Below are 27289 nucleotides of genomic sequence, written 5' to 3'. Positions count from 1 at the left end.
TCTCCCGTGGAGTGCATTTTCTTCATTGCTTCTTCGCAGCGCACGAGGAAATCTGCAAAGTCCTGAATGCCACTGCTGTCTCCGTCCATAACTTTTGGCCAGTTTCTGAGTCTGGACTTGTATGCCTCTGCGACATGGACGGGGTTGCCAAAGCGATCGTCTAGCATCTTGCGAGCTTTTTCGTACGCGCTATCTGAAGTCATAGCCAAGAATCCCTTTACCACTTGGTTGGCTTTCCCTCTAGTATATTTGTCTAAGAAGTAAAGGCGATCTTTGTTCGAAGGCACATTGCTGCAGATGATAGATTCGAAGGCGGCGACAAAGGCTGGATATTCAAAGTAGTCTCCAGAAAAAACAGGCGGCTCTTTTACCGGAAGGTTAGTAATCTTCTGCTGATTGATTATCAACGAGCTCAACTCTGTTTGCTTGGCTTGTAAGGTGACTAATTCTTGAAGTGTTGTATTAACGTCACTGTTCTGGAAGTGCGGCGCAGAATTTGGTCTCAGAGGCTCAAGAGATGGCGTAGAAACGAATGCAGGAGCAAGCGGGTTGGGAGTAAAACTTCTTTCTTGTTTAATGTTTTGGTCGCTTACGTCCGGTTTCAACTCCTGCTTGACGCCTTTGACACTTAACTCTTCTTTATCGGCCGCTAATCTTTCATTTTCGAGAATTCGCTTTATTGCTTTTTCTTCAGCGCTTGCGATAGCTAGTTCTTTTTCAAGCTGCAATCTTCTTAATTCCTTTTCCTTTTCGAGAAATTCCATTTCAGCCTGTAGCTTTGCAGCCTTAGCTGCCGCATCCACTAAAGCAAGCGAAAGGTGTTTTGTGGAAGAAGAACCACGCGAACTTATTTTAGACCTGTCAGACACTTTGGACCCCTAGCCTGCGTTGCAGACGAATAAAACCCCGGTTATATGCGTCTGCGAATTAGAGCACAAAAGCTTGTTCCGGCCCCCCGCGCGTTACCAGGGATTTCTATAATAACCTCTGATTGGCTCTTGAAAAGGGCTGTTCTTTCGAGCGCCGTTATTGGTCGGTTGATCTTGTGAAACCATAGTTACGCGTTCGATGAATACCAGATACCAGTTACACTGAGGCGTTCTTGTCGTATAATTTGTATATTTGCCGCTCTGTGAAATGGGTAATCCAATTTATTTCGCTTTTCACTTGTTTAGAAAGGACACTTTATGCTGTAGGCTGTATTATTTGGAGGCGTTTTAAATTGCGTAGAGCCATAAGACTGTCGCTTTAAAGTGCCTATGAAGTAAAAAACTTTTTTGCTTTTTTTGGTAGCTTATTATGTCTACTTTCCGAAAAGTTAAAAAAAGAATAATGTCAAAGAGAGAGAAATCGGACTTTTTGCCGCCTAAAGTGCCCTCGGTAAGACAAAACAGTGGGTCCGGAGACTGGACACGAATTTGGCTCGAATGACGTAGTTAGTGGTTCCACGGATCAGTTTACACTTAGATTTTGTTCATACACAGTGAAGTTCACTACTTCAGCTGAGATTGTTGCTGCTTTTTCGTTGATAAATCGAAATCTTGTCCGACAAGAACGCTATGTTGCCATCTGCGGACTTGGCAGAGCGTGTTTCTAGCAGAAAAGAATCGCACAACGAAATATCGTGACACTAAATGGACTGAAGTAGTCAGTCGGACCTGTCCAACCGCCGCAAGCCGATCAAGCGCTCTTTCACACAAGCGCTGGTCGACGAGGACGATCGAAGTTCGGCGAAGCAGATTCAAATGAGAAATTCCCTATAAAAAATGAATAACTAGAATTTTTATTGTTTCCAAAAGCACATACATCGACGGGCTTTGATTTTGTGAGTGGTTTCGCAGTGTCGCAATGTGCTTCGGAATTGACACGAGCGCTGCTTGCCGCGCCGAGGTTGCTTGCTTGTCGAATGTGTAAATTCAGGTTACGGTACGCCTATCCCGGTGGTTATTCGGTATTATATAACGATTTGGTGATTTTAATACAAGTAGCGATCAGTTGCTCGCTTTCATTTTGATTGTGTTCTTGTGTGGGAAAGTACACAGTGGACTGACATATTTCTCCGAAGCGTGAGAGTGACATAATTAAACTTGACAACACGGCAAGATAACACTTCTTCAAACTCAAGATTAGCACTTTTTGACTTGAACGAAACCAAAAATTTCCTCTTCAAGAATAAACAGAACTGCAGTGGTTGCTCTTTATGGTTCGTTAGCTCTACGGTATATTTTCAACCGTCGACTTCTTTATCCGGATACGATAAATCCTGATTACAGTGCGTGTTTATCAGCAAATAATTCCGGCGAAGGCAGCCGTAAAATTTGTCCAAGATTTTGCAAGATCTCAGTGTATTGTTTAAAAGTGCATTCGCCATAGAATACTACCGGAAATGCAGACGTGAATGACAACATTCGAAGCGCGCTACTTGAAAACAAACAAGCATTTCTAACTCACTCAAGTCGAATTTACATTCCATATTTTTGCTTCTTTCACAGATGCATTTCACATTTGCGTCTGGCGATCGATCGTTTGGGAAAAGAAACGACTGCTACCTTACGAATGATAACACGATCTACTAACCATACAAATTAAATTTTGAGGAACGAAGTCTCATAATAAAAGAATAACACGTATACTGTACCCAGCTGTGTAACATATTGTAAACTCCTGGCGCGACTGCTGGCTAAATCTTTCTTCGGCTAGTCAGGGCAGAATGATATAGAGAGACCACCATATCCTTTACAGAGATAACTCTTTTGATAAATTTCCTCTTCGCTTCATGACTTTATCGTTTCATTTGTGGCAAGGAAGAGCTTTTGCTGAGAACAGCGATCCTTGAACTGCCGACGGAACAGAATTCGTTTCTTCTTGCGTTTTCATCAGAACGAATAGCTTTACTATACACATTGAAATTTCGCTTCCATTTACTCTGCGAAGCTTCACCAAAGGAAATAAGTGTATTTGATGCAGTTTCGTTTGTGCAATTGCCTTTGTTTGACTCAAAAGCCGAAATATGGCTTTCGTCAGCCCTCTTTGCTCTCTTTACGCCATAATCCTGGTGTCTTTAGAACCACTAAGTACGTCATTTCCGGTGAAACCGGAGCGTTTGGCCGCGCGCGAAAAGGACCCACTTCAAATTGCGAAATCCAAACTTCGAGGCTCAAAAAATACTAGAAAAAAGCGCTTTTGATATCTTAAACACGCATATTCGTGCTAACTAAGACATAAACAAGCAAATTGAGCAAAGTTATTTTTTACTTCATAGGCACTTTAATAGCAAATGTGTAGAGGTCATAGTCTGCACGGCTTTTTCTTTGTATATTTTGACTGTTTTGACACCTCTGTGTTAAATTTGTCATATGTACAGTTATTACTATTGCGGTTAGTCTTTGAACATCCTGGAACATATTCATGTTTGCAAGATATTTTTTGAGCTCTCGAAATATTTGCTCTGGTCCTTAATTTTCCGTGAAGATGTCGACTACTTGCATTCCGCATTTTTAACGCCGGGTTCGGCTGTTTATTGTGTTGCAAGGTTATGTTGCTTCTCATCACGGATGACGAATGGTTCGTTGTGTGACATTCTTTCACCACAAGACAAAGACCTTTTGCTTTTCAGTTGTGTTTGCTTCTTGTCATTATTGTTTTCTTTTTTATCAGATAGTTCGGACCGGTTGCTTTTTTACCGCTTCAAACGTTTATTCTCACCGATCTGCCGTGATCGCCGCAAGTTTATTGTGTATCTGTTATTCATCAAAAGCGTAACTATGGTGTTACGAGATCCATTCGACCAATCACGGCGCACGAAAGAACGGCCCTATCGAAGAGCCAATCAGAGGTAATTATAGAAATCCCTGGTAACGCGCGGGGGGCCGGAACAAGCTTTTGTGCTCTAATTCGCAGACGCATATAACCGGGGTTTTGTTCGTCTGCAACGCAGGCTATGGACCCCTTGCTGTGGCCAGATTTCATTGATGGTGCTCGGCTAGATTTTCTTTCTAATGCTTGTATTCGTTCACAAAGTCTCATTCTACACTCAAAGAACTCTCGGTCTCGGACATCAAACCATCGATACGAGGCTTCTCTTTCTTCTTCAAATTCTAACAGATCGTCGTGCTCTTTATGCGCGACGTCAAATTCATCTTTGAAACGATCCAGATGAAAGCGCTGTTCTTCTAATTGTTCTATCGGCGCGTCTGGCGAGTCACGCATCGCATTGATTTTCTCCATCTGTTGTTTCAATCTTCTATAGGCAGAGTTTCGATTTGCCAGTTTAATTTCTAAATAAGCCATTCCCTTTTCAGTCATTTTTCTACTTCGTTCTGTTGTTTTAGATTTTTTCAAGCGGAATGGCTCCACGCCTGTCACGCTTTTGGGTGGCTCAAGTTGCGGCGTCGCCTCGAAGTCCGGATCAGGTGACGCGTCGTTACCAAGGAATTCTGATGCGCTAGCAATGCTCATTGTTTGGCCAAGGAAATGAATCTCCAAACGAATAAGCAAAGTTCAACAAATATTCATAACCATTGGCGAATGTAGCCACGATATTTTACTTTTGGCTAGTATCCTTAACACTTCTACCTCTGCCGCTTTCTCTAACCGCCCTAAACGATCTTAGTTTTTGATTCTACGTAAAACTGCCAGTTACAGCAAGAGAGTTCAAAGCACCAGGAAATGCGTAAAAAAGGAGAGAACTACAATCCACAACTATTTTCCAAGTCCTAGGGAACCTTTCGCACTTAAATACAGAAGTAATGAAATACGCGTAGTGCTGCCCAGTCAGCGCCTTCATTCGCAAGTCGCCTCACAGAATTCAACAGGAAGAGCCATGGCATCTTCTTTTGAGCCTTACTCAGGGACCCAAACTTGTTGTTGTCTCCTCACAATTCGAGCTCCTGACTGGGCAGCACAGAAGTGTTCATTACTTCTGTGTTAAGTACAGCTGTGTCTCGCAAGATGGCAGCTCTCGCACCATCTCTCAAATTATGTTTGGTGTGTAATAGAAACTTTCCTTAGGCTTTCTCGCTGCCAGAATGCAATGATCGCACAAATTTAATATATAGATTTAGGCAGGCCTAAAAGCGGAGCTCCCCATTTATTTAATTTTCACTGGAGCTTACAATGTTTTCATTCTGGTGAATAAGCGGCCAATGTACTAATTTTTACGGTGGTTTTTTTAAAATATTCTAATATACTCTATCACCTCTATTTGCATTTAAACTTAACTCGACCGTTATTTTACTCATATCTACTTGATAATGAACTCAAGATGAGTTCGAAACGTCGTGGCTTATTTTCGCTTATTTTTATACTTAATTGTATATCGAAATGTTACTAATGTTCTAACATTAGGTTTATAAGTGCAAGACAAATTTAAATCGCTCACGGTTAAACTGAATGTCTGCGGTACGACAAAAATAATAATCTTAAAGCAGGGCAAATGTCATTACTCATGGCACGAAAAATTACTTAAGAGGACAGTAAATTATCTTCTTTCTAGCAAAGAAAATAGTTTCGCGATCCTGTTATAGTTTCGCTTACGAAAGAGAGCTTGATGCTTCTGTCCCTCCCAAAAATACATATGTCCCTCCAAAAATGCAATAAAACTTGTAGGAACAGAATTATTCCTCCAAAAACGCTATGAATCAAAGAGCTCTTCGAGCCAGGACTGAATTTTTACACCAAGTTTTACGTTTGGTTTTCATACCTTGAACATATATGAGCAGCAACTGATTCTAGATAGATTCATCGATGATGAAACTCATGTAAAACCCGATTTAGTTTTCGAATGCTCCTTCATGTACGACGCTAGCTCTACAGATAGACACGAAAGTCATCGATCGATTATGGCTCTCAATGTCCACTTTTTTGGCGGTCGATTACTTTCTACACGTAATTGTCAGCAACATTTTGTTTCTTAGCTTCTTGTTTTTCTTGGCAAACCACTTTAAATTTTAAAGGCCGACTTTATACGGCCGTCTTGCTTCACTCTTTCTACCATCAAACTATGGCCGCCATCTTGCACGACGTACGTACGTCGTACGCGCCCGCGAACCATGCCGCTAGCCATGATGACCATGAAAAACCAAAAGCATGGTTCTGTTAATTTTCTATGTGTATGGGGCTCTGCTCTGCGGCCCTTCGGGCCGCTGGGAGCTCCGCTATCAATTCCCTTTCGTCTTAAGGAGACTTTTTTGTGAGGAGGAGGGGTGGTGGCCGAGGGAGGGGGTGGGGTTGGTGTTGAGGCATGTATAACCAAGCCTTCCGATATGACCAGCAAAGCCAGGATCTTACTTGGTTGGCGGTATGGCTTACTTTAAGCCTCCAATCGTCCGAAGTAAGAACATTTGGTACCCTTGCCTCAAAGCACTTCAACAGTAGTGTTACCTCTCACCTAAAATAGTGTGGGGTAAACATTGTCTTTGATCGTTATTGGCAAATATCCATCAAAGGTGCAGAGCGAAAGAAGAAAGGAAAAAAACATTGAAAATCGATATTAATGGCCCCCATACATCCCTTCCTTGAGTTAAATACAGGGAAATACCCGCGAGTAAGAACCTAATTTTTCCCAGGTTAGCCTAAACAGGTTCTTATATAAATGGTAGTAACACAAATTTAGGCTATTCAGGTTCTTAACAGGTTAATATTTTCTGAAGAAAAACTACTTTGATGCTAATAGAACGTTTAGTGATATTCGGCCTATTCCTTGTATAAAATGTGCGTACCACATAAGTGCTTATTTGAAAAAGTACTAATCATTTAGAACATGAAATTATATATATATATATATGCACAGTTATGCTTTGTCCAAACTTCCCAAAAAACATTTTTAATCAATTGTAGAAAATAAGAACCTGTTTCCAAATTTGAGGCTAAATAGGTTCTAATACAAATGGGGTGTAATTTCCAAATTTTAGCCTAACAGGTTCTTAACTGTTAGGTTCTTACTCGCGGTTTTTTACTGTTTATATATATTTTAAAACCGAAAGACAGGACTAATCTCGTGTTCTCCCAATCCGATTCTTAATATATATTTATTAAAAAGAATCTTGTTATTGCTACTGAGTGTATAAGAAATGTTGCAGTTTCTATCAAAAAGGGAAAGCCCAAAGTTGGTGAGACCATTAGATTCAAACAATGAAGAAGCCGTCAGAAGGGTTCTATTACACGCCAAACATGATGTAAATGATGATGCGAGAGCTTTCATGCAATCGCCAGATACTGAATGAGTGATGTACTGCAGGGATTGTGCTTTAGACAAGTTTCCCTTGCATGTTTTTTTGTTGAGAAGGTCACCCACCTCCTTAAGCTATTTCTAACACGAAAATGCATAGGAATATATCTGGAGAGTCTAACAACTCTTCTGCCAGAAAAGTATTGAAAGTCATTACTACGTACACTAAGACTTTGAACAGGAGCTTTAATTACTCATTACATCGCATTGCACTTTGAACTTCATGGTACATTGTGTATTTTACGTTGGTTATTGTCTGTTACCCCCAAAAACCTGATAACAACAACAGAACAATACTAAGGTAAGGGGGGGGGGGGGGGGGGCGAGGGGAGACTCTCAAATGAACGGGGCTGGGATGCTCGTTGTCTCGCGTCTCTTCGAATTAAACATTTAGGATTTTTGGTCTCACTTAGGGTGCACCGGGCAAAACGCCAATAGTTTTGTCTGGCAAGGTCTCGTTTCGGGATACACACCAAAAAATAAAAATTCACTGTTTAGGTATCTTTTAGGGGTAAAAAAGCTTGAGCCACGCTCAGATTGGTCTCGTTTAGAGGATCTTTTTAAAATATTTTTCAAATGGTCAGCTTCCTGATTCAGCCTAAGATGTCACGCAAAATAAGTTCTCACAAAAAAATCTTTTAAAACAACTTATTACAATTTGCGTCAGACGTTATTACAGTTTGCGTATACTTACAAATATTACAAAATGCTGCAGCCCTTGCTACAAAATGCGTAAGTTGGATTTATTACAAAATGCTGCACACTTTATTACACAATGCGCACATAATTACAAAATGCCGCAACTGTTATTACAAAATGCGTAACTTATTACAAAAGGGTGTGGACAAAACCTGGGCCCAGGCCCATGGGCTACCCTATGGGCTACCCCTAAATTTCTTTTTAATTTAATTTTTTTTCAGACTGTTATTTATTATTAATTATTTATTAATAAATTATAATAATTATTATATAAACATCAATGACATACTAGGAAATCTTTCGCAGGAAACGTTGTCTCACAATGCTGAATAAGCCCAAGTTTATCAATATTAAGTCAAAACATCTTCGGATTTTCCTCGGCAATCTTCGGAAGTCTTCGCAAATTTTCGGAAAAGTTCGAAAACTGTTTGAAAACATTCATATGACCTTCGGACAACATTTTGAAAATCTTCGGAAATCTTCGGAAAACGGTCGGAAATATACGGAAAATCTTCAAAAGCCTTGTTCATGCTTGTTGGTTGCTTGGAGATATGAAATGTACCTTGCTCACTCGAAGATAATTTCATATTTCCACACAGCCATGTATTATCTTCTATATATTATCCTATACATAAGGAAAGCTGGAAACAAGCAGCAGGGTTTTTTCCTGGGGTCCCAACTTATCAATGAATTATTGAGTGTTTGCCGCGGCCCTGTTAGGGTAGGTATGCATGTCTCCCTTCTCCTTTTTCAAAGCTTGTCATGTCGCAACTAAGAATGGTCCGCATGTCGATGTCGTAATTTCGTCATTTCGTCTAAGGACGGGCGCGAGTAACAGAGCAGAACTTTCTCAGATATTTTAATTTCTCAACCAATTAAAAAAATGCGTGAGTAACCTAGGTTCACAGAGCAGTAGTTTCTCTGGTATTTTCAGGGGCACCCAACGAGAAAATTTTACTATAGGTGTCGGAACATCGTTTTTACGTTATAAGTGTCCTTTTTGTGTGATTTAAAGCCTTATTTTTAAACACTAAGAAAAGTGTATCTTTTTGGATACGCAAGCTAGTACTTTCAAACTTCAGAAAATTTTATGGACCGAAATACTATTACCCGAATTTACACCGAAACGGTCTGCTGAGTGCCCCAGTATTTTAAAAAGGGAGTTCATTTTTTTAATATCTGGACCAATTAAAAACGAGCAGTAGTTTTCGAGCAATTAAAAAACGACATCACTCTGAACTAAGTACACAGAGCAGAAGTTTTTTCGTGCATTTTGAAAGAGCCGTTAAGATTAATTTAATCATTTGACAGATAAAAAACACGACGTTCTAGCTTTAGAACACAATACACGTGAGTAACCTAGGTACACAGGGCAGAACTTTCTCCGGTATTTTAAAAAGGCAGTTAATGTTTTTAATGTCTCGACCAATTAAAAACGACGTGACTAAATTAGGTACGCAAAGCAGAACGTGTTCTCAACTGATCAAAAATTCTCGATCGCTAAACATTTCTCCACCGATTTCTCGACCTCGACGGGCGATTATTTTTGGACTGCTGTCCGCTGTTTCAGGCGTTCACTGTCAATTTTTCAAAGGTGGGTTTGACCTCGCTCGGCTGAAATGACATCTGGGCTTGTTTGTCGTATTTCCTTATACTTTGCTATGCTTTATCAGGATGAAGTACGTTAGTTGGTTGCCAGCTCAGTGATTATAACAGCAACATTCTCGCTCTTCCGCTCTAATGCAAACCCTCATTAGTTTAGCGTGAGTTTGTTCCTTTCAACTTTTTTATTGAATTTATAACTTTTTGATCAGCCACAGCCATAACGAATAAGGATCTGTCATATTGTTCCCTTTATAGCGAAATACTGGTGAGTAGGACAAGCAAAGAAAATTTTTGACTGTTTGTATTTATCCACTTTTCGACTTGATAGCTGCGGGACCTATAAAAGCATGCCCTGCATGCTGATAGGGCAGGGTATTTGTGTCGATTTGTGACTACATCAGGTTCGCCGTCGAACATTTAAGAAACCGAGAGATTCGCCGTAGTGCTCTTATTTAATTATTTACTTCGCTGTCGCTATTTCAGGCTCGTAACCAGGTATATGGGATCAGGGATCACAGCCTTGGGATCGGGATCACAGCCTCGGGATCGGGATCACAGCCTCGGGATCGGGATCACAGCCTCGGGATCCCGGGTCACAAGTCATGGGATCCGGATCAGCCAATCAGATGGGATCAGAATTGGAATCAGGGATCAAATGTTGCCACATTTTGGGGATCAGGAATCAAAATTTATAGCTAAAATTTGGGATCAGCGATGAAAAAATATACCTGGTTACGACCCTGCTATTTTAATAAAAGTCTTGTCGTTCGTCGCCATTTTATTTCTTCCATGTCGCTGTTTAAACGCCGTGTCGCTTGTCGGAATTTACCCTAAAAGGGCCTTGCCTTGCTAGCCGTAAACGTGCAGCTGTGCGAGGTTAAAAGATAGTACATTTGTACAGGGTTTATACTGGCTTAAATAGCCGAGGTAAATCTGTCATGAAACACGATCACTATCAAATCGAATTGGCAGCTGAAGAAAGAGAAAAGCTGTGGCTCTTATTTTTGAGCTGCAAACTCAGGTCTCAAGATTTCAGCGGCTCTTACCTTTGCAGCACCTCAAGCTCGAGAAGTCGAGACCAATTTCTCTTTGAAAGACAATGCGCGCTGGACGTGCAAAATCTTGGCCGAGAAACCAATTCTGGTTTAAATTTTTTTGATTACATTGTCCTAGTGGTTGCTCCGGATTTGGCAAAGAAAGACACCAGATTGATAGGTAGATTAAAAACGTGGAAACAATCAAAACGTGATAGAATGAGACTGACACAATCTGGACACCACGGGATGTGAAATACTATGCGACCGCAAGCAGATATATATCTGTCATCTCAACCTTGGTTACCGATCGCGACCTAAACCATGCCTGAGGGTTAATCGAGCTTTTACCTTGGTTAACTTTCTATTTTCTCGGGTGACGTTTACCGCATAAGTGGCTTAATGAGCAACCGACGGGCAGTGTTCTGCTTTTTTTCAATATTTCCTAAGGGGACAAAATTATTCCGATTGCTTATGTAACATAATAGAGAGGTTAAGCATGACGTTTATTTTTCCCGCGAACGGCAAAAATTCAACTTCTGCCGTCTGCCGTTTGGCGTTCGTACGCGGGAATGAATAGTTTTTTGCTTGTTGCGAATGTAGGATTTTTTCCCTATTTTTATGAGAGATTAATTTTAGAATACAATTAATAGGTAGCAAAATGAAAGGCAAGCTCGCGTTTGCCGTTTGCCGTATTACGTCAAGCTTAATCTCTCTAATAGCACAGTGAACGTGGGATAACACAAAGCTTCGCTTCGGATAGACTTTAATTCCAAAGTTTTTGATAATTTTGGGAATGGATTCTTCGTCTCTTTCGTACGCTAGCATTGTCAGGGGATACCCTTCTCCAAGTGATAATTAATCATAATATATAGGAGATAATACATGGTTGTGCGGAAATATGAAATTATCTTCGAGTGTGCAAGGTACATTTCATATCTCCAAGTAACCAACAAGGCGTTTGACGATTTTCCGTATATTTCCGACCGTTTTCCGAAGATTTTCAAAATGTTGTCCGAAGGTCATATGAATGTTTTCAAACAGTTTCCGAACTTTTCCGAAAATTTCCAAAGACTTCCGAAGATTGCAGAGGAAAATCCGAAGATGTTTCGACTTAATATCGATAAACTTGGACTTAATATCTTAATATTTTTTCTCAAAAAATATGCTTATTCAGCATATTTTTTGTGAGACAACGTTTCCTGCGAAAGATTTCCTAGTATGTCATTGATGTTTATATAATAATTATAATAATTAATAAATAAATAAATAATAATAATAATAATAATAATAATAATAATAATAATAATAATAGTCTGAAAAAAAAATTAAATTTAAAAAAAATAAAATTTAGGGGTAGCCCATAGGGTAGCCCATAGGATAGCCCATGGGCCTGGGCCCAGGTTTTGTCCGCACCCATTACAAAATGCGTTGTTATTACAAAATGCCGCAGAACAATATCATTGCAAGAATGAAAAGATCTACATCAAACGTTAATAAACTCGCAGTTCGTGCTTTATCAAGTCCAAAACACTCGGCTGCGCCTCGTGTTTTAAATTTGATACAGCACTCAGGCTACTCGTTGATTAAACATTGCATAGTTTTGAGGTACTGAAAAACAAATAATTTCAAATTAACGTCTATGGTGTGCGTTGGACACACGCCAGTCTCGAAAGTTTATTCTTCTCTGTGACATGTGTCGTCGCCGCCGTCTAATCAAAAGGCAGGCCAATCTTATAAAACGCGGTAAATGGGCAAGGAAGTTAATTGCTTTTCACTTACAGATCTACCGCAAGTTGCAACCTGAATTGAATCTCAACAACAGCGACCGATCTGTTGCTGAAAAAATGACTCCGAACACGACTCTTTCCCAGTGGAACATGACAGAAAACACCAGCAGCTTTGTAACAAATTCCACATCAGCGGTGACTCAGGAAACGCCAGGAGGACTATCTCAGCTTTATGTCATTCTCACGACCCTCTTCTTCTCGTTTGTCATAGTTGTTGGTCTGGTGGGGAACAGTCTGGTCGTGGCGACTCTTTGTCGGTGGCGAGAGATGAGGACACCGTGCAACCTTCTCATTGCCAATATATGCGCGGCTGACTTGGGAGTCTGCATACTTGCGGCGCCATTAAGGATCATCGAGATCTACCGCGGTTGGCTCTTCGGTGACATACTGTGCTATATCCTGTCTCCACTTCAAGATGTCTTCGTGGTCGTTTCCGTCATCACACAAACTGTTATCGCGCTGGAGAGGCATCGAGCCGTTGTAACACCTTTCAAACCAAAGGTGACCGTGAAACGCGTAAAGATGGCAGTGCCGGTCATCTGGATTGCCTGCTACGTGACGAGCGGTGTTCCGATGCTAATCTTTCTAAAGAACAAATTGTACCCCAATGGGTATTTCTTTTGCTTTCCATTGTTTCCTAATGTTGGCTATAAGATCGCATACGAGATGTACCTCGTGGTTTTCTTCATAGCCCTGCCTCTGGCACTCCAAAGTGCAGCCTACTTCAACGTCATTCGTGCTCTCATCAGGGCTAAAACCGAGATCCAATCGATGTGCAACACCCAACAGCACAACAGTTCCATGCAGAAAACCTTTAGCGATCGTGCAAGACAGAAGAAACGCCTGATCAGAATGCTGATAGTGTTGATGCTGGTGTTCCAAGTTTGTTATCTTCCGCGTGGAGTCATCATGTTGATCTGGGAATTCTCCCCAAAAACGACAGCAAAGCCGGAGTTTCTCTACGTGGAACTAATAACATTGGCAATATTTTACCTTAAGCATGTGGTTAACCCGATAATATTAATAGCTATGAGTAAGGATTTTCGGTCCGGCTACCGATGCTTTGGATAACACTCATCAGGCGTTCTTTCGTAACAACAGTTAATATTCGACAAGTCACCGACTCAACACCTGGAAAAGAAGGCTGATAAACTGATATCAACTAATCAAGACGTTGTGAAATTTTCGACATTCTTGATTATACGAAGAATTAGTGACTTACCAGGACTATTGTACGTAAAATGAGTGACTTATCATAACGTACTCACACTCTAGGCCAGGATGGAAGGTTATTCTTTGTATGGTATTTCTGTTGGGAAAAAGTTACAGAAATTAGCTGATCTCAATGAAACCACAGATAGTGTAAATAGTAATTGTTAATCATTTTGTAGAGAAGTACGACCGACTCAGTTGTTAATTACTTGATAAATTAAGCTTTTTATGAAATCTTTATAGAGGGGTACAAGTCTCATGCTCATGAAATGTGATTTAAACCGAGAATGGTGAAAAATAAAATGTATTATATGAGTTTAAAAGAAGAAACAGTCCAGTGAATTTCATTGTCATCTTTTCTCCTCTGTAAAACTTAGGTTTCAGTTTCGAATTTATTAAAACTTCATTTTCGATTGATGTAAAAGTAGCCTTTCTCTTAGTGACATCTGCTGTATTTTAATATTAAATATTTTATCATTAAATATTTCGCGTTTGATATGTTTCTCCAGACAACCCCGTCACTCTGAGTTATAAGTTAGTCCATCAGTGCTGATGAGTTCGGATGAATACCCCTTGTATGCTGTAGTGCCTCATGACGCACCAAAGAGCGTTTCTTATGAGGGCATCAAAAGCTTCCTCAAAGTCGATGAAATAGATTTAGAGGGAGGTTTTCCATTAAATGGACTGCTCGATGACTGGCTATCTGGAAGATACACTGAGGAGCAGTCCTTCCTGAAGCCAGCCTGCTGACGTTTTGACGGCATTATGAAAATAGCAATCAAGGTGTTAACCACCACAAACTCCCTGAATCAAATAGGTCAAGAGGATCGAAATCATTCAAAATCATTTTCAGTGTATTCGTGTTTATACCGCTAAACGACACATTTGAATCTCAACATGAATCGATCTGAAAAATTCTTCATTTATATTCAAGACAATTAAAATAAAATAGTCTCAATAAATTATTTCAACACTTCGCGACTGAAGGCAAACTGGCTAAAAGCGAGTGTTTTCGTAATCCCAGAATTATCGCAGAAATGTCCTAAACAGAAAACTGTTTTCTAACGAACTGGGCAAATCGAAAAGCCAAAAATATCGAGAGAGAAAAATTGAATATGGTAAAGAATGCGCTGAAAAAAGGATCGATTAACAGCGGGGTCAGCTGTAGTGTCAACTACCCCTAGTTTAAACAAGTTTATTAATTGCCCTCGAATGAGCGAAGGATCAAAAATCGTAACATTTTCGCTAGAACTTTAATTTATCGAGTGAAAAAGGTAACAGCAAATTATTTTTCTTTCCCTTCACGATTCTGTTTTTAGGAAAACAATTCTGTTAAATTAATTGTCGAGCAGTCCATTCTTGCGATTGCTACTGCAAGCCGAAATTGCGATTGTTAATGCAAATTTTCATTCAGGTCTGTGTTATGCGTTGGGCATACGTCTCTCTAAAGTTTATTGTTTTCTGTGACTGACATGAAAGCGATTAATCCCGAACCGCCGTCCCATCAAAAGCATTTCTGTAAAATTAATTTACGAGCGGTCCATCACAGCGGTCGTTATTGCAAGCTGGCCAGCCGGTGGAGGTATTGGCTACGCTAACAGTGACGCAGGGCATGCCTTGTTTGAAGAGTTGTTCCAAATTAACCACAAATGAATATTGAGTTCCTCACTTAGAAACAATTCCATATATTGGTCTTTAGAGGTATAGTTATGAGTTTTTGATGCTTGTCGTTTCGCTAGGCGGCCCCTCTTTGACTTCTTTATGAAAGTTTTACCGCGCTACTTTTGAGGTAAAAAAGGAAGGAAGTTTTCACTTATTGACGTGTGTTTTGGCGTTGGACGCACGTCTCTTGAAAGTTTATTTTCCTTTATGCTTATCTTTGTGTATTCTCTTGTCTTATTTGTGTGTATTCTCTTAATATCCTACCTGTCTGCATTCTCTCTCTTCTCTACGCAATTAATTTCGAACCGCCCCCTTATCAAAAGGCAAATGTTATATAACGCTGAAACTGCGCAAGAAAATTGCCTTTTACTTCATCCTGTTAATGCGCAAGCAGCTGATGAAAGATCTGCCCAAGTCGCACTCTGAACTGAGTCTCAACAACAGCGACCGATCAGTTACTGGCAAAATGACTCCGAACTACACTCTTCCCGAGGGGAACATGACAGTTAACACGAACAGCTTTCCGCCAAATACTACTCATGCGGTGACGCATGAAACGCCAGGGGGACCATCTCAGCTTTATAACATTCTCAAGACACTTTTTTTCTCGTTTGTCATCGTCGTCGGTCTGGTGGGGAACAGTCTGGTCGTGGCGAATCTTTGTCGGTGGCGAGAGATGAGGACACCGTGCAACCTTCTCATTGCCAATATCTGCGCGGCTGACTTGGGAGTCTGCGTTCTCGCGGCGCCGTTGAGGATCATCGAGATCTACCGCGGTTGGCTCTTCGGTGATGTATTGTGCTATATCCTGGCTCCACTTCAAGATGTCTTCGTGGTCGTGTCTGTCGTCACACATACTGTTATCGCAATGGAGAGGCATCGAGCCGTTGTAACACCTTTCAAACCGAAGGTGACTGTCAAACGCGTCAAGATGGCGGTGCCGGTCATCTGGATTGCCTGCTACGTGACGAGTGGTGTTCCGATCCTTATCCTTATCCTTCTCCGAAACAAATTGCTCCCCAATGGGCATTTCGTTTGTCGTGCGCGCTTCTCCAGCGCCAGTTATAGAATCGCATATGAGATGTACCTCGTGGTTTTCTTCATAACTCTTCCGCTGGTGCTTCAAAGTGTAGCCTACTTCAGCGTCATTCGTGCTCTCATCAGGGCTAAAAACGAGATCCAATCGATGTGCAACGCCCAACAGCAGAACAGTTCCATGCAGAAAACCTTCAGCGACCGTGCAAGACAGAAGAAACATTTGGTCAGGATGCTGATAGTGCTGATGCTAGTTTTCCAAGTTTGTTATCTTCCGCGTGGAGTCCTCATGTTGATCCCGGAATTATCCCCAGAAACGACAGCCCAGCCGGAGTTCCTCTACGTGGAACTAATAACATTGGCGATGTATTACCTTAAGCATGTGGTTAACCCGATAATATTAATAGCTATGAGTAAGGATTTTCGGTCCGGCTGCCTATGCCTCGGATGACACTCATTTAGCGTTCATTCGAGGCCATCGTTATCGAGTCAACACACGGACAAGAAGATTAAGAAACACTAGTTCAGAACATTGGTGACTTATAATGTCCAACTATAACTGATATGGATTAATCAAGACAAAATTAATATACAGAGTAACTTAAACATAGCGCAAGTAGATAGAAATAACTTATACTCAGATCTAGGCCGGTGTGGAAAATAATCCTTTCGTTTCCTGTTTTTCTGCTGGAAAAAAAGTTACAGAAATTAGCAGATGTCCACAAAACACCGGAAAAAGTTGTAAAAATATAATTTGCATTTTTGTGAAATATGTAAAGAAGTAGGACCCTCTCGTTTGATTGCTTGATGAATTAAGCTTTTTATGACTGAAATGCTTGAAAAGGAGCAAAATAAACTCACGCTCATAAAATGTGATTTAAACGGAGAAAGGTGATAATAATATATTGTGTTATACGACTGTAAAAACAGTTGTAGTCCAATAAATTTTACTCTCGTAATTTCTCTTCTGTAAAATTAAAGCTTCATTTTTAACTCATAAGTATTAGCTTGTCTTTAAGTGACATGTTATTGTGTTGACTTTTCTCGGTATATAAGTGCTGATAAGCCCCAAGAAGTCCCAAGCAGCTGCATCTCTTTATTAAAGGTTGTTCTACGTTTCCTTTATTTTTTACGTTTTCTTCACTTAAAACAGATTAAAAAAGTTGAACCCAAGCACCTTTATCAACCCCACCACACAGTCATTGACGTTTTTCTTCGCCCACTCATGTGTAGAAGTTGGCTTACAAATGAGTCGGGAGAAGACATATTAGTTTTAAGTAATAACAGTACGTAATAACACCTACATAACTCGCTTCATATAATAATGCATGTTTTAATAAGGTCTGATACAGGAAGTCTCAATTAGTGTCTTGAGTGACAGCAATGAGGTAAAACTAAAAAAAACGACAACTGAAAAAACGTAGTGTGTGAGACAAGGTGTCCAAAACTAAACGCTAAATTCTTAGTTAACGAGGCAGTTTCCCTTTTCGAAAATTAAGGAAAACTCGCTTGGTTGTCGACAACTGATACTACGTTTTTGATCGTTTTTCGCATGTTTGGCAAAAATTTGTTTAGTTGTCGACGAGTGGCCAGTGTTTCAGTCTATAAATAAACAAATATTGCGGAATTCTGCGGGCAAAAACAATGTCATGAAATTCTGGCTAACTAATGGCACACACTGAGGAAACGAAGGCCTCATTGCGAATTTACGCTTTGATAAGAAAACGTCAATAAACCTATTTTTACGGGCATTCTTCATACTGGCGGCCACCCCCACGGCCACGAAAACGTACTGCGTCATGAGCATGTGTTGTGAACGTTAGTTCCCAACCTCTCGCTGGCCTGACATGGTTATCGACAGTGAACACCCCAATGTTTGATAACATTTAGTTGTCGGTAACAAATAATTGCCGACAACTAATGAATGTCTAGCTTGTCTGTGGAGACCCTTCGATTTTTTGACAATTAACACTCCAATGCGTGGAATGCTTGCATCGGACAGAATCAGTTGTCGATAACATTTAGTTTTTCGATAGCAAATAGTTGTCAACAACTAAATAACTAGTCTGTGAAGGCCATCAGCGCACAAATTACGGAGTTGATACAATAAAGGTACGAAAAAACTTAAAGAGCAAAAATATACAATAAAAGTGTGAAAAATTAGTAAAAGGGGTAAAATTAATAGTATAAAGTCATAAAAGAATGGAATTTGAAATATCTGCATCAACAGTTCAGTTGTGCAGTATGCCAAGGTTGTAAGGACTTTCGAATACGGCCGGTAGTTGCCCTTGCCAATCACACGTGCACTTTTGAAGTCAACTCAGTGGTTGTTCAACCAAGCGTGATTGGCAAAGTTTGAGTCCTTCGCGCAGTTTTTAAAGATTCTTTGATTTTCCTTCTCTCTGGTTTGAAAGCATATGCCAGTCTTTCCTATGCAGTTCCAGGAGTAACCTGCCGTGACACGGGATTTTGTAGACTGCATTAGCTTAGAAATCGATAGGTTGTCTACATTTTGGAGATAGAAATTCTTGTTGAAGGGTTTTAGAAAAAGGCTTTACTGACCACTCAGATATTGTTACGGAGTAATAATCAGTAATCTCGTAAGTGGCTTAGCTAGACCGTTGATGTATGGAAGACAAGCGAAAGCACAATTATGTGTCAGATTGTTCGACCCATTTGTAAAACAAGGTAACTAGTCTTTCTGGTGGAGCTACTGTTTTGTGAGGGTGGCTTCTTCAGTCTCTCTGTCGGTTCCGGTACAAATCAGTGATGAGGACACCACTCTTTCTAGTGACTTAAATGTCTAAAAAAGCGATTTGACCATTGTTCAATGGTGAAAGAAGTTTTTGGATCAATGGAATTTAAGGTATACTGATATCATGGAAGGCAGCTACGGCGTCTTTCTTGTTAATTACAAACCTGTCATCAACATATCGTTTCCAAAATTGTTGGTGTGTTAAATTGTGGAAGTACTAATTGCTATTTCTTCGACCACCACCATGCAAAGATTAGTTACAACCAGCTTGACAGGAATACCCGTAGCACAACCTCTCTTCTCCGCAGAGGCTCTTTCAGTGGAGGGGGAAGGCGAAAAACACGAAAAATGAAAAATTCGGTTAACTTTTCTTCACCCCTCCTCATTTTCCGGCCCGTATGGAAAAAAAGAGGCTTCTGGAGAGGAGAGAGTAGCACAACCGTGAATCGAATATGTTTGTATATGCAGTCATCATAGTGCGTCTATTTGTATAGTACTGGGCCATACACTTGGGGGGAAATTAAACAAACATTTTAACAAGACGATAGTTCAGAACAATGGATGCCGATCTATTTTGTAAACAGACCAATGACTTTGAAGAAATTACATAAAGCCCCCAAAAGGCCAGCAATGCTCCATAGGAGAGGGAGGGTGGGTTTGTAAACCGCGACTACTCGCAATGCACCCAACAACGCTATGAATGTCTCAGCGTCTCCACGATTCAATAAGGTCAATGAGATCAAAAACGTTCCCCCGCCTCCCGAGGCTACATAACTTGTCAATCAAACCGGAGACAGGCGAACGTAATTAAACACGAATAAAGATTTTATTAATCTAAACAACAAGCCATTTGAGTGTAAATTGTACTTTAAGCGCTTCTCAAAATCATTTTCTGACCTCTGTTGCTGTCTAAGACTAAGCAAACATGAATATTAGCTGCTTAAACGAAAGACTGAGCAGTGCGACATCCATCGTTCTCTCACTGTGGTTCTCCTTGTCTGGTTTTGCAGCTGTTATTGGAAATGCAGTTGTGTTGTGGTTGTTCTACAGAAACAAGTCTCTACAAACTATTTCGAACCGGTTTTTAGCCTCGTTGTGCGTTGCAGACCTTTTAGTTGGGCTTGTCATAGACCCTACGTGGATAGCCATCAGATTTTTCACTCAGCCGGAAAGAAATGCCATTTCAAAGCAAGTTATAAACTTGCTGTGGATTCACTCAACTGCTGCTACATTGTTTAACTTATGTTGTGTTTCCGTAGACCGATTTATTGCCATTCGCTTTCCGTTTCGTTATCAGGACATTGTAACCAAGAAAAGATGTCACTTAGTGATTACAGTGGTGTGGTTAATCTCACTGTTTCTTCCTTTCACCAGGATTTTGGTAGATAATCGAACGAAAGAAGACCTGTGGTTTTCTTTAACATTTATCATTTTTGTGTTCCCACTAACTCTTGTGACTTTGTGTTATTTTTGGATTTTCAAAGTCGCCAGACAACAATCTAAAAGAATAACAAGGGATAATCATCAAAACGACGGGAATACTCCAGTCCGTGCTTTGCAAAATTATAAAGCCGTCATAACCATTGGTTTTGTGTTGGGTGTTTTTGTCGTTTCATGGATGCCTTCTGTCATTATTTCCATTGTGGATTATGTAGCAGCAAATGACCAATGCATTGATCACAAACTAGCCTATGTTGTGTGGCCCTGGATTGAGGCAATCGCCTTTACATCATCAGCGATCGACCCGTGGATTTACTGTTTCCGTAATGGCGAGTTTCGTGAAGCTTTGCGCCGCAATTTTCATTTTTGTCCAATTCTTTCGCCGGCAAGAGTTCCAAGAGAACTTAACTTGGAGTCAGATAGCTCAGATAGGAATCAGCGACTGCGAAATGCTGGGGCTATTGCCAGCTAGGCGATTAAAGGGTCAGACTATTCCGACGGCGACTCTCTCAAGGGATATCTCCGTGTTTGTCTTTTGTAAATAAAATAAAATAAAATAAAATAAAAGATTCACTGACTTCATTTCATTCGCGTCGAACTAGTCTAGTAGTCTTTTCGTTACAATAGCACGTGCTGTAGACAGATATTATTGAAAAAAAATCGGTCAATTTGTATTAGGGAATATTGGTCGAACTACGGACCGTACAAGCATGTTCAATAAATATCTCATTACTACAGAAAGTGATAATTTATTCGATGTAGATGTGGCAATACTACTTAAAAATATAAAATAAATTTTGGGGGGGGGGGGTTTTTTTTTTTCGGGGGGGGGGGGGGTTTTTTTTAAAAAAAAAAAAAATTAAAAATTATTTATTTTAAAAAAAAAAAAGAGAAAAAAAAAAAAAAAAAGGGGGCGAAGGGGGTAAAAAAAAAAAAAAAGGGGGGGGATTTCGGAAGGGGGCGCTATTGGAAGGAGGGCGCTAAATCGAATCATTACGTAATAAAATATACGCTCCGACTGAAATAGTTTAAACAAGATTAATTTATGACTATTATGGCTTTCTGGGTCTCCAAAGCTGCTCTGAAACAAATCTGCTTCAGTATGAAAGGTTTTTCGACATCGAAAATTGCAACTCAAGACTGTTTAATTTCATTCAAGTAAATAGGAGCATAATATCTTCAAGCCCGGGGTCAAAAAATACATTCCAGCGAATTTTGTCATAGAGATGTTTAATCCTGTTTAATCCGTTGACAGGTTTCGCATTATCTTAATTTTTCCCTTGAAGTTTGTTTTAGTTACGATTAATTTGTAAAACTGCGTGTCTTCCAATTCGTTTTAGTGGAAAATTGGACTAAGTGGAGCCCAACTTGGTCTGCATAGCGGGAGTTCAATTTCAGCAATTTTTTCATCTCACGAGCTTTTATGATTCCTGATGATCACAGGCAGAGTTCAGTAAGAATTGGACAACACGAAGACCTGTTCTGTTGTTAATCAATCTTGACTATGACAAAAATTCGATCAATAAATTAGGTAAATTTAGACAAAGCGAAGCCTGTCAACTATTTATCATCTCTATGGAAAGATTGGCTGAGAAAATAGCCACTTCTAAAAGTTTTTTGGAATACAAACAGTACAATGGAGTTTTTCAGTCAACGGAACGAGCCAAATAAACAGCGCGTGAGACACGCAAATTTTGTTATTGAACACCTATAGGACGTGATAAAAACTAATCAGGTCCGTATTGGGAAAAACTGTACCCGAGGTCTTGAGTACGGAACCGAGGCCGCAGTCCGAGGGCCGTACTCAAGACCCAGGGTACAGTTTTTCCCAATACGGACCGACCAAGGCCGGCAAAATAACGTTTTAATTTTTTCCTACCGGTTAATTTGTTTGGAAAAGAAACCGACAAATAATCTTCGCTTGTATACGCGAGGATTTGATTTCAATTTTGAGTCCGACTAGTAAATGTTTTGAAAAGTCTTGAAAGCAACTTTGCTCGCAGGGTGTTAAGCCTATTTCTCTGACTCAAAAAATACTCGACTGAAAAGCAGTTTTTCAAATTACACACCCTTGTATTTAACAAATCTTTGCAATGATTCCTAGCAGAATTGTTTTTCTTTTTCTGATAAACAGTGCCAACAATGGCGTAAAAAACACTGCGAAATGCACAAACAACGACAAACTACGAACAGTAAACTACACAGCTGACTACAACTCGATTTTGTTGAGAAAGAAATATATACTCGCCTTTTAAAGAACTTTGAGGCCTTTTAATTCCACTGCTTTTTTGTCTTTGAAATTAACAATGGTTGGTGAACAGCGCTTTCGATTTTGGGGAGCAAAACTTGCATCTGTTCGTTTGTCCGACGCTGCAAAATGATTTAGCGCCGTGAGCGATCCGTATTCCGGGTCCGGATGGGAAAATGAGGACCGTTGGAGCGCGTGCAATTAGCCAATCAGATTCAAGGATTGAGGATTCCGGACCACAAGGATGCTTGAGAAAAAAATAATAGCGGAGCTCCAGCGCGCGATGCGCGCCAGCGGAGCACCATGGGGAAGGAAATTTGGTAAACCCATGGAGCCGAAAAAAATTTGGTTATCGAGTGAGCGTACGCCCGCGCCTACACGCTCTCGGGGAGGGGGGTCCCAAGGCAACCCGACCGGGGAAGGAGATAGAGAATAATACATGGTTTCCCGGAGATTGAAATTTATCTTTGATTGTTCTATCGCACGAGTGAGCGCAGCGAACAAGTGAAATATCGATTTTATCACAAGAAGATAAATTTCATATCTTCAAGCAACCATGTATTATTCTTTTTATTATATAGACCTACTAACTACGATGTTATCCAATTAAGTCAGCACAAGAATAATATATTTACTCCTTTTTTAAATAATAATTTTTAGATTGTGATATTTTGTAATAACCTTTAAATTAACATTGTAGCTTACCTTTTAAATTTTTAACTTACATTTCTATTTTAAATAAGGTTTTAACTAGATTTTAAATTAGATTATTGTTTATAGTAGATTCTTAATTTTTTAGTACATTAGAGAGGGCCACAAATTTATTAGTTGTAAAACTATCACGTGTTACCCTCTATAAATAAAGTTTGATTGATTGATTGATTGATTGATTGATTGATTGATTGATTGACGATTTTCCGAAGATTTCCGTCTACGTGACTGCGTGATGCGGTTAAATGTGTGTTTTCATTGCCATAATTTGATTGCGCGATGCAGTCGTTGTGTCACCCACAAATCGTCACTGCTCATGATCACTACTTGAGTTCTCAGTAGCTCAGTGGTTAGAGCGTCCGACTAGTGCACGGAAGGTCGTGGGTTCAACTCCCATATGTGAACTCAGAATTTTTTTTCTGAGTTCATTCTCTCTACACATCATCCCATTATTATTTTATTATTATTATTATTATTATTTCTTTTCACAATCTGTTTTTCCTCATCTGTCAATCCTATTGTTATTCGCATTTAAATTTAGTTGAACTTCTATTTTAACGGTTACTTCTGAAGATGTATGTAGAGGCATTCGAAACGCCAAGTAAAAGGTCTAATTTTTTTCTAAAAATGCGTTTGTCCGTTATGTTTAGCACCGAAGTTAGCGTGCTGTTTTTAGTTAAAGACAATTCTTGGCTTTCACGTGACGACATCAAAATTCTAAAATCCAGAATTGCAAGGCCCCTGAGTTTTAATCTTTCACTGGCTATTAGACTTAGTTAATACATACATGAAGGTTTTTAGCTTGATAGCATTGGCCGTCTTTAAGATAGAGCATTTTGAATTTCGGAGTTACATCAAAGATGTCCACCAGAAGGCTATCGCGTATACTTACAAAATGCTTCATCTTGCGACTTTTAACAATCCGAACAGTTGAGATTTTGCGAGAAGTGTTTATGTGAATAAACATCTTTCAACTTATACATCTTTCAAGTTAGGAGCCCCGCCGAAAGGCAGGGCGACAAAAAATTAATCTATAGACTCATTCAGATGTTCTCCTCCACGGAAATCTTTAGTAAAAGGCGAAAGATTTATGCGTGTTGAAGGAAAACCAGAGTTACTGATATCAGCAAAGGGCTGGGTGCCTTCTTGAACGTGACGCCACAAAGCATGTGGGGCAATCAATGTCATGACTTTTTCGAATACGCATGCGCATCAAAAAAGTGTAAATTATTTAATGTTCATTTAAACTTTCTTTTGTTGACGGATTTCAGAAAGAGGTTCTTAAAAGCAATCGTCATTTAACTAAACTACGTCACTAGGATGGCTCATTGTAAAAAATTGCACCGAAGTTGCTCCTCGGTAATCGGTGATATATTCGGTCATGTATTCTTTTGGGTTATTTTTCCTTCTTTGTATTTTGCTTCCTTAGAAAATAATTGTTTCGGACGTTTTATCCACTTAAAAGTAGTTTTGTACATCGAAAATATGACATAAAATATCGTGACATGGCCCCTTTAAAACCATTAAAACACTCATCATACATCAAAAAATTAATCGTGAGAAATGCTCAACATACGTCAGATGTCGAGTGGATTTGTGCGTAGTTGATAATTTGTTAGCAAATAACATCTGGAACCATTCGGCATAGGACTGAAAACAAAATTTTGGTTTGTTTTAATTGTTTCAATATTATCAGAATAAAATATTATATAGATTACTGATATTATATAATTTGTTTACAGGCCAACATAAGTGGATGTTGAAAAGTAACTTATTATTGAAAATGAACCCTCGAACGTACAAAGGGGGTCGGGGGTGAGTGCCACCCCCTCGAGATTTTCTCGTTATTTTGAAAAGCAGATTTACTCTATGATACTGAAAACTCCAGTAGTTGTTCAATCAAATCAAGTTAGTTTTAATTTGTCAATTGTATGTCCATAATGTTTGACATTGCCATAGCAGCTACAAACTTACATGCAGGTTTGGCGAAATTAAAAAAAAAATTGGCTTAGTTCTTAGATTTTTCCAGTTGCAGAATTACAAAATTCATATATGTTTACATTTCACTAGTATTCTAGCTTCATTTTGTATTAATTTCCGTTACTTTCTAACTTTCTACGGAAATAGTAAAATCTAAGATGGCGTATCTAATGACGTCATACGACATCATATGACGTCATAGCCAACATAACTGAGTCATCTTGTTGAGAAAGCTCAGGGCTTTCTACTCAATTTTAATAACTTTTTCTGTTCCTTAATGGAACGAAAACCTAGAGGGGTCTAGTTTTAACTTCAGCAACTAAAGGGCTGGAAACACTGTGCCACAGAATACTTATGCGTCTTTCAAGGTAACAGCCCCGCCGAAAGGCAGCGCGACGAAAAATTAGTCTGTAGACTCATTTATTTGTTCTCCTCCACGGAAATCTTTAGTAAAAGGCGAAAGATTTATGCGTGTTGAAGGAAAACCAGAGCTGCTGATATTAGCAAGGGCTGGGTGCCTTGTTGAACGTGACGCCACAAAGCATGTGGGACAATCGATGCCATGACTTCTACGAAAACGCATGCGCATCAAAAAAGGTAAATTATATGTTTCATTTCATTTTCATTTTTCTTTTCATTCACAAAATCGGTACCGACGTACGAAAGTCTGTGCGGCTGCCACAAAGTTTTCTGACTCGGCCGACCACAGGCAGCCCAAGCTAACGATAAGAGCCACAGTACCTTTCCTGGTTTCACTGCGTATTTTAGAGTAAGTAACAATAACTTCATGTCCCTTCACCGCTGAGGTCAATTTTGTCTACCTGGCGCCATTTTGTGTGTGGTTTGATCACAGGGTGCGCAGGCTCACGCTCTGACAACTGGGTCAAAATGGCGGCGTCAAAAATATAAGGATTTATATGAAACTTTAGAGGAAAAAACCAAATGTGTCTCCCAAACGTTATAATTTTAAGTTTCGAACAAACAAGATTAACTTTGAAAACTGTTCAGCCCAACAATATTTCAAAAACCCCATATCTTATCCGTTTCAATCTTGTTGTTGTTGTAGTAAACCTCTCTCCTCCGTAGAGGCCTCTTTCGTGGGGGAAGACGAAAAACACGGGGGAGGAAGGCGAAAACACGAAAAATAAAAAATGGGGGGAGCGCTGGGACGACGTTCCTCTCCCTATTTCCCAGCCCGAAACACGAAAGAGACCTCTGCGGAGGAGAGAGGTAGTAAACAGCCAGCAAAAGCCTTATTCCTAGGGCGTAACAACATTCAAACGTAAAGAAAATAACTTTTCTGAATTTGCATTATGTGGAATTTTTGTGTTTTAGTGGTGGGAAAGGACCAGATAGTTTTTTCAAAACGTAAAAAAACTCTTGTCCGACTGCTACTTTTTTAAAATGATTTTGTCAAATGCATTTACCATATTTTTCATGTTAACCTTGTGTACATCATGTGTTTGTCAACATTTCCTGCTGAAGAACTAATTGCTTTTCAATGTTTCTGATACCATTCTAATCTTCTAGGATATATTTGTCAAGTCTTCTTATGGATCATCGCTTTTTTCATATTTCAGCTATTGTAGACAATTAACCCTGAAATAAACAGAGCGAATTTTGCAGTAAATGTGATCAAATTATTTATATTGTTTTATTACTGTGAAAGCGCGGAAGATTAATATTATATGATAACTAGTTTTGAAGGTGAAGTTATTAATAACAATAAAATTTTGAGAGCAAGTAATGACTTACTGCAGCTGCAAAGCACTTAAAAGCACATCTGTGCATTATCTTGGAGATAAAAAAGTGATGTAATTTTGCTTGTGGCATAAAATACTTTGGCCCGCCTGTGATTGTCGCCGCGTTGAAAAAAGACCTTGTGGAGTT

General features: G+C 39.6%; 2 protein-coding genes, 2 non-coding genes and 2 pseudogenes across 5 annotated transcripts in view; 4 read left to right on the top strand and 2 right to left on the bottom strand.

Annotated features, from left to right (window-relative positions):
• LOC144653887 (prolactin-releasing peptide receptor-like) overlaps positions 1-17148 on the top strand; it is a 46725-nt pseudogene extending 29577 nt beyond the window's left edge. Inside the window, exon 2 of the transcript XR_013570834.1 lies at positions 16965-17148. The product of XR_013570834.1 is annotated as a prolactin-releasing peptide receptor-like (transcript). The remainder of the gene's footprint in view (positions 1-16964) is intronic.
• LOC144653997 (G-protein coupled receptor 54-like) lies at positions 12414-13512 on the top strand (annotated as a pseudogene).
• LOC144653889 (prolactin-releasing peptide receptor-like) lies at positions 15697-16842 on the top strand. The gene has a single exon (XM_078514016.1). It carries the CDS (start codon positions 15697-15699, stop codon positions 16714-16716), a length of 1020 nt encoding a protein of 339 aa, XP_078370142.1. The 3' UTR covers positions 16717-16842.
• Positions 17149-19875: 2727 nt separating the features above from the next.
• LOC144654518 (beta-2 adrenergic receptor-like) lies at positions 19876-21161 on the top strand. Its single transcript, XM_078514669.1, has one exon. The coding sequence runs from the start codon at positions 19946-19948 to the stop codon at positions 20930-20932; it is 987 nt and encodes a 328-aa protein (XP_078370795.1). The 5' UTR covers positions 19876-19945; the 3' UTR covers positions 20933-21161.
• A 3254-nt stretch (positions 21162-24415) lies between these two features.
• On the bottom strand, positions 24416-24536 carry LOC144655744 (U5 spliceosomal RNA). The gene has a single exon (XR_013571200.1). It is a non-coding gene; the product is annotated as a U5 spliceosomal RNA (small nuclear RNA).
• Positions 24537-25772: 1236 nt separating this feature from the next.
• LOC144655754 (U5 spliceosomal RNA) lies at positions 25773-25893 on the bottom strand. The gene has a single exon (XR_013571209.1). It is a non-coding gene; the product is annotated as a U5 spliceosomal RNA (small nuclear RNA).
• Positions 25894-27289: the final 1396 nt, after the last annotated feature.

This window comes from Oculina patagonica, chromosome 5, assembly GCF_052425735.1.
Source record: "Oculina patagonica isolate OP01 chromosome 5, crgOcupat, whole genome shotgun sequence".
NCBI lineage: Eukaryota > Metazoa > Cnidaria > Anthozoa > Scleractinia > Oculinidae > Oculina > Oculina patagonica.
The sequence above is the reverse complement of the archived record's forward strand: the minus strand, read 5'-3'. Positions and strand labels throughout refer to the sequence as shown.

Bases quoted from the DNA above. Each gene is read 5' to 3' on its own strand.
- LOC144654518 (XM_078514669.1), top strand. From the start codon at position 19,946: ATGAATATTAGCTGCTTAAACGAAAGACTGAGCAGTGCGACATCCATC.
- LOC144653889 (XM_078514016.1), top strand. From the start codon at position 15,697: ATGACTCCGAACTACACTCTTCCCGAGGGGAACATGACAGTTAACACG.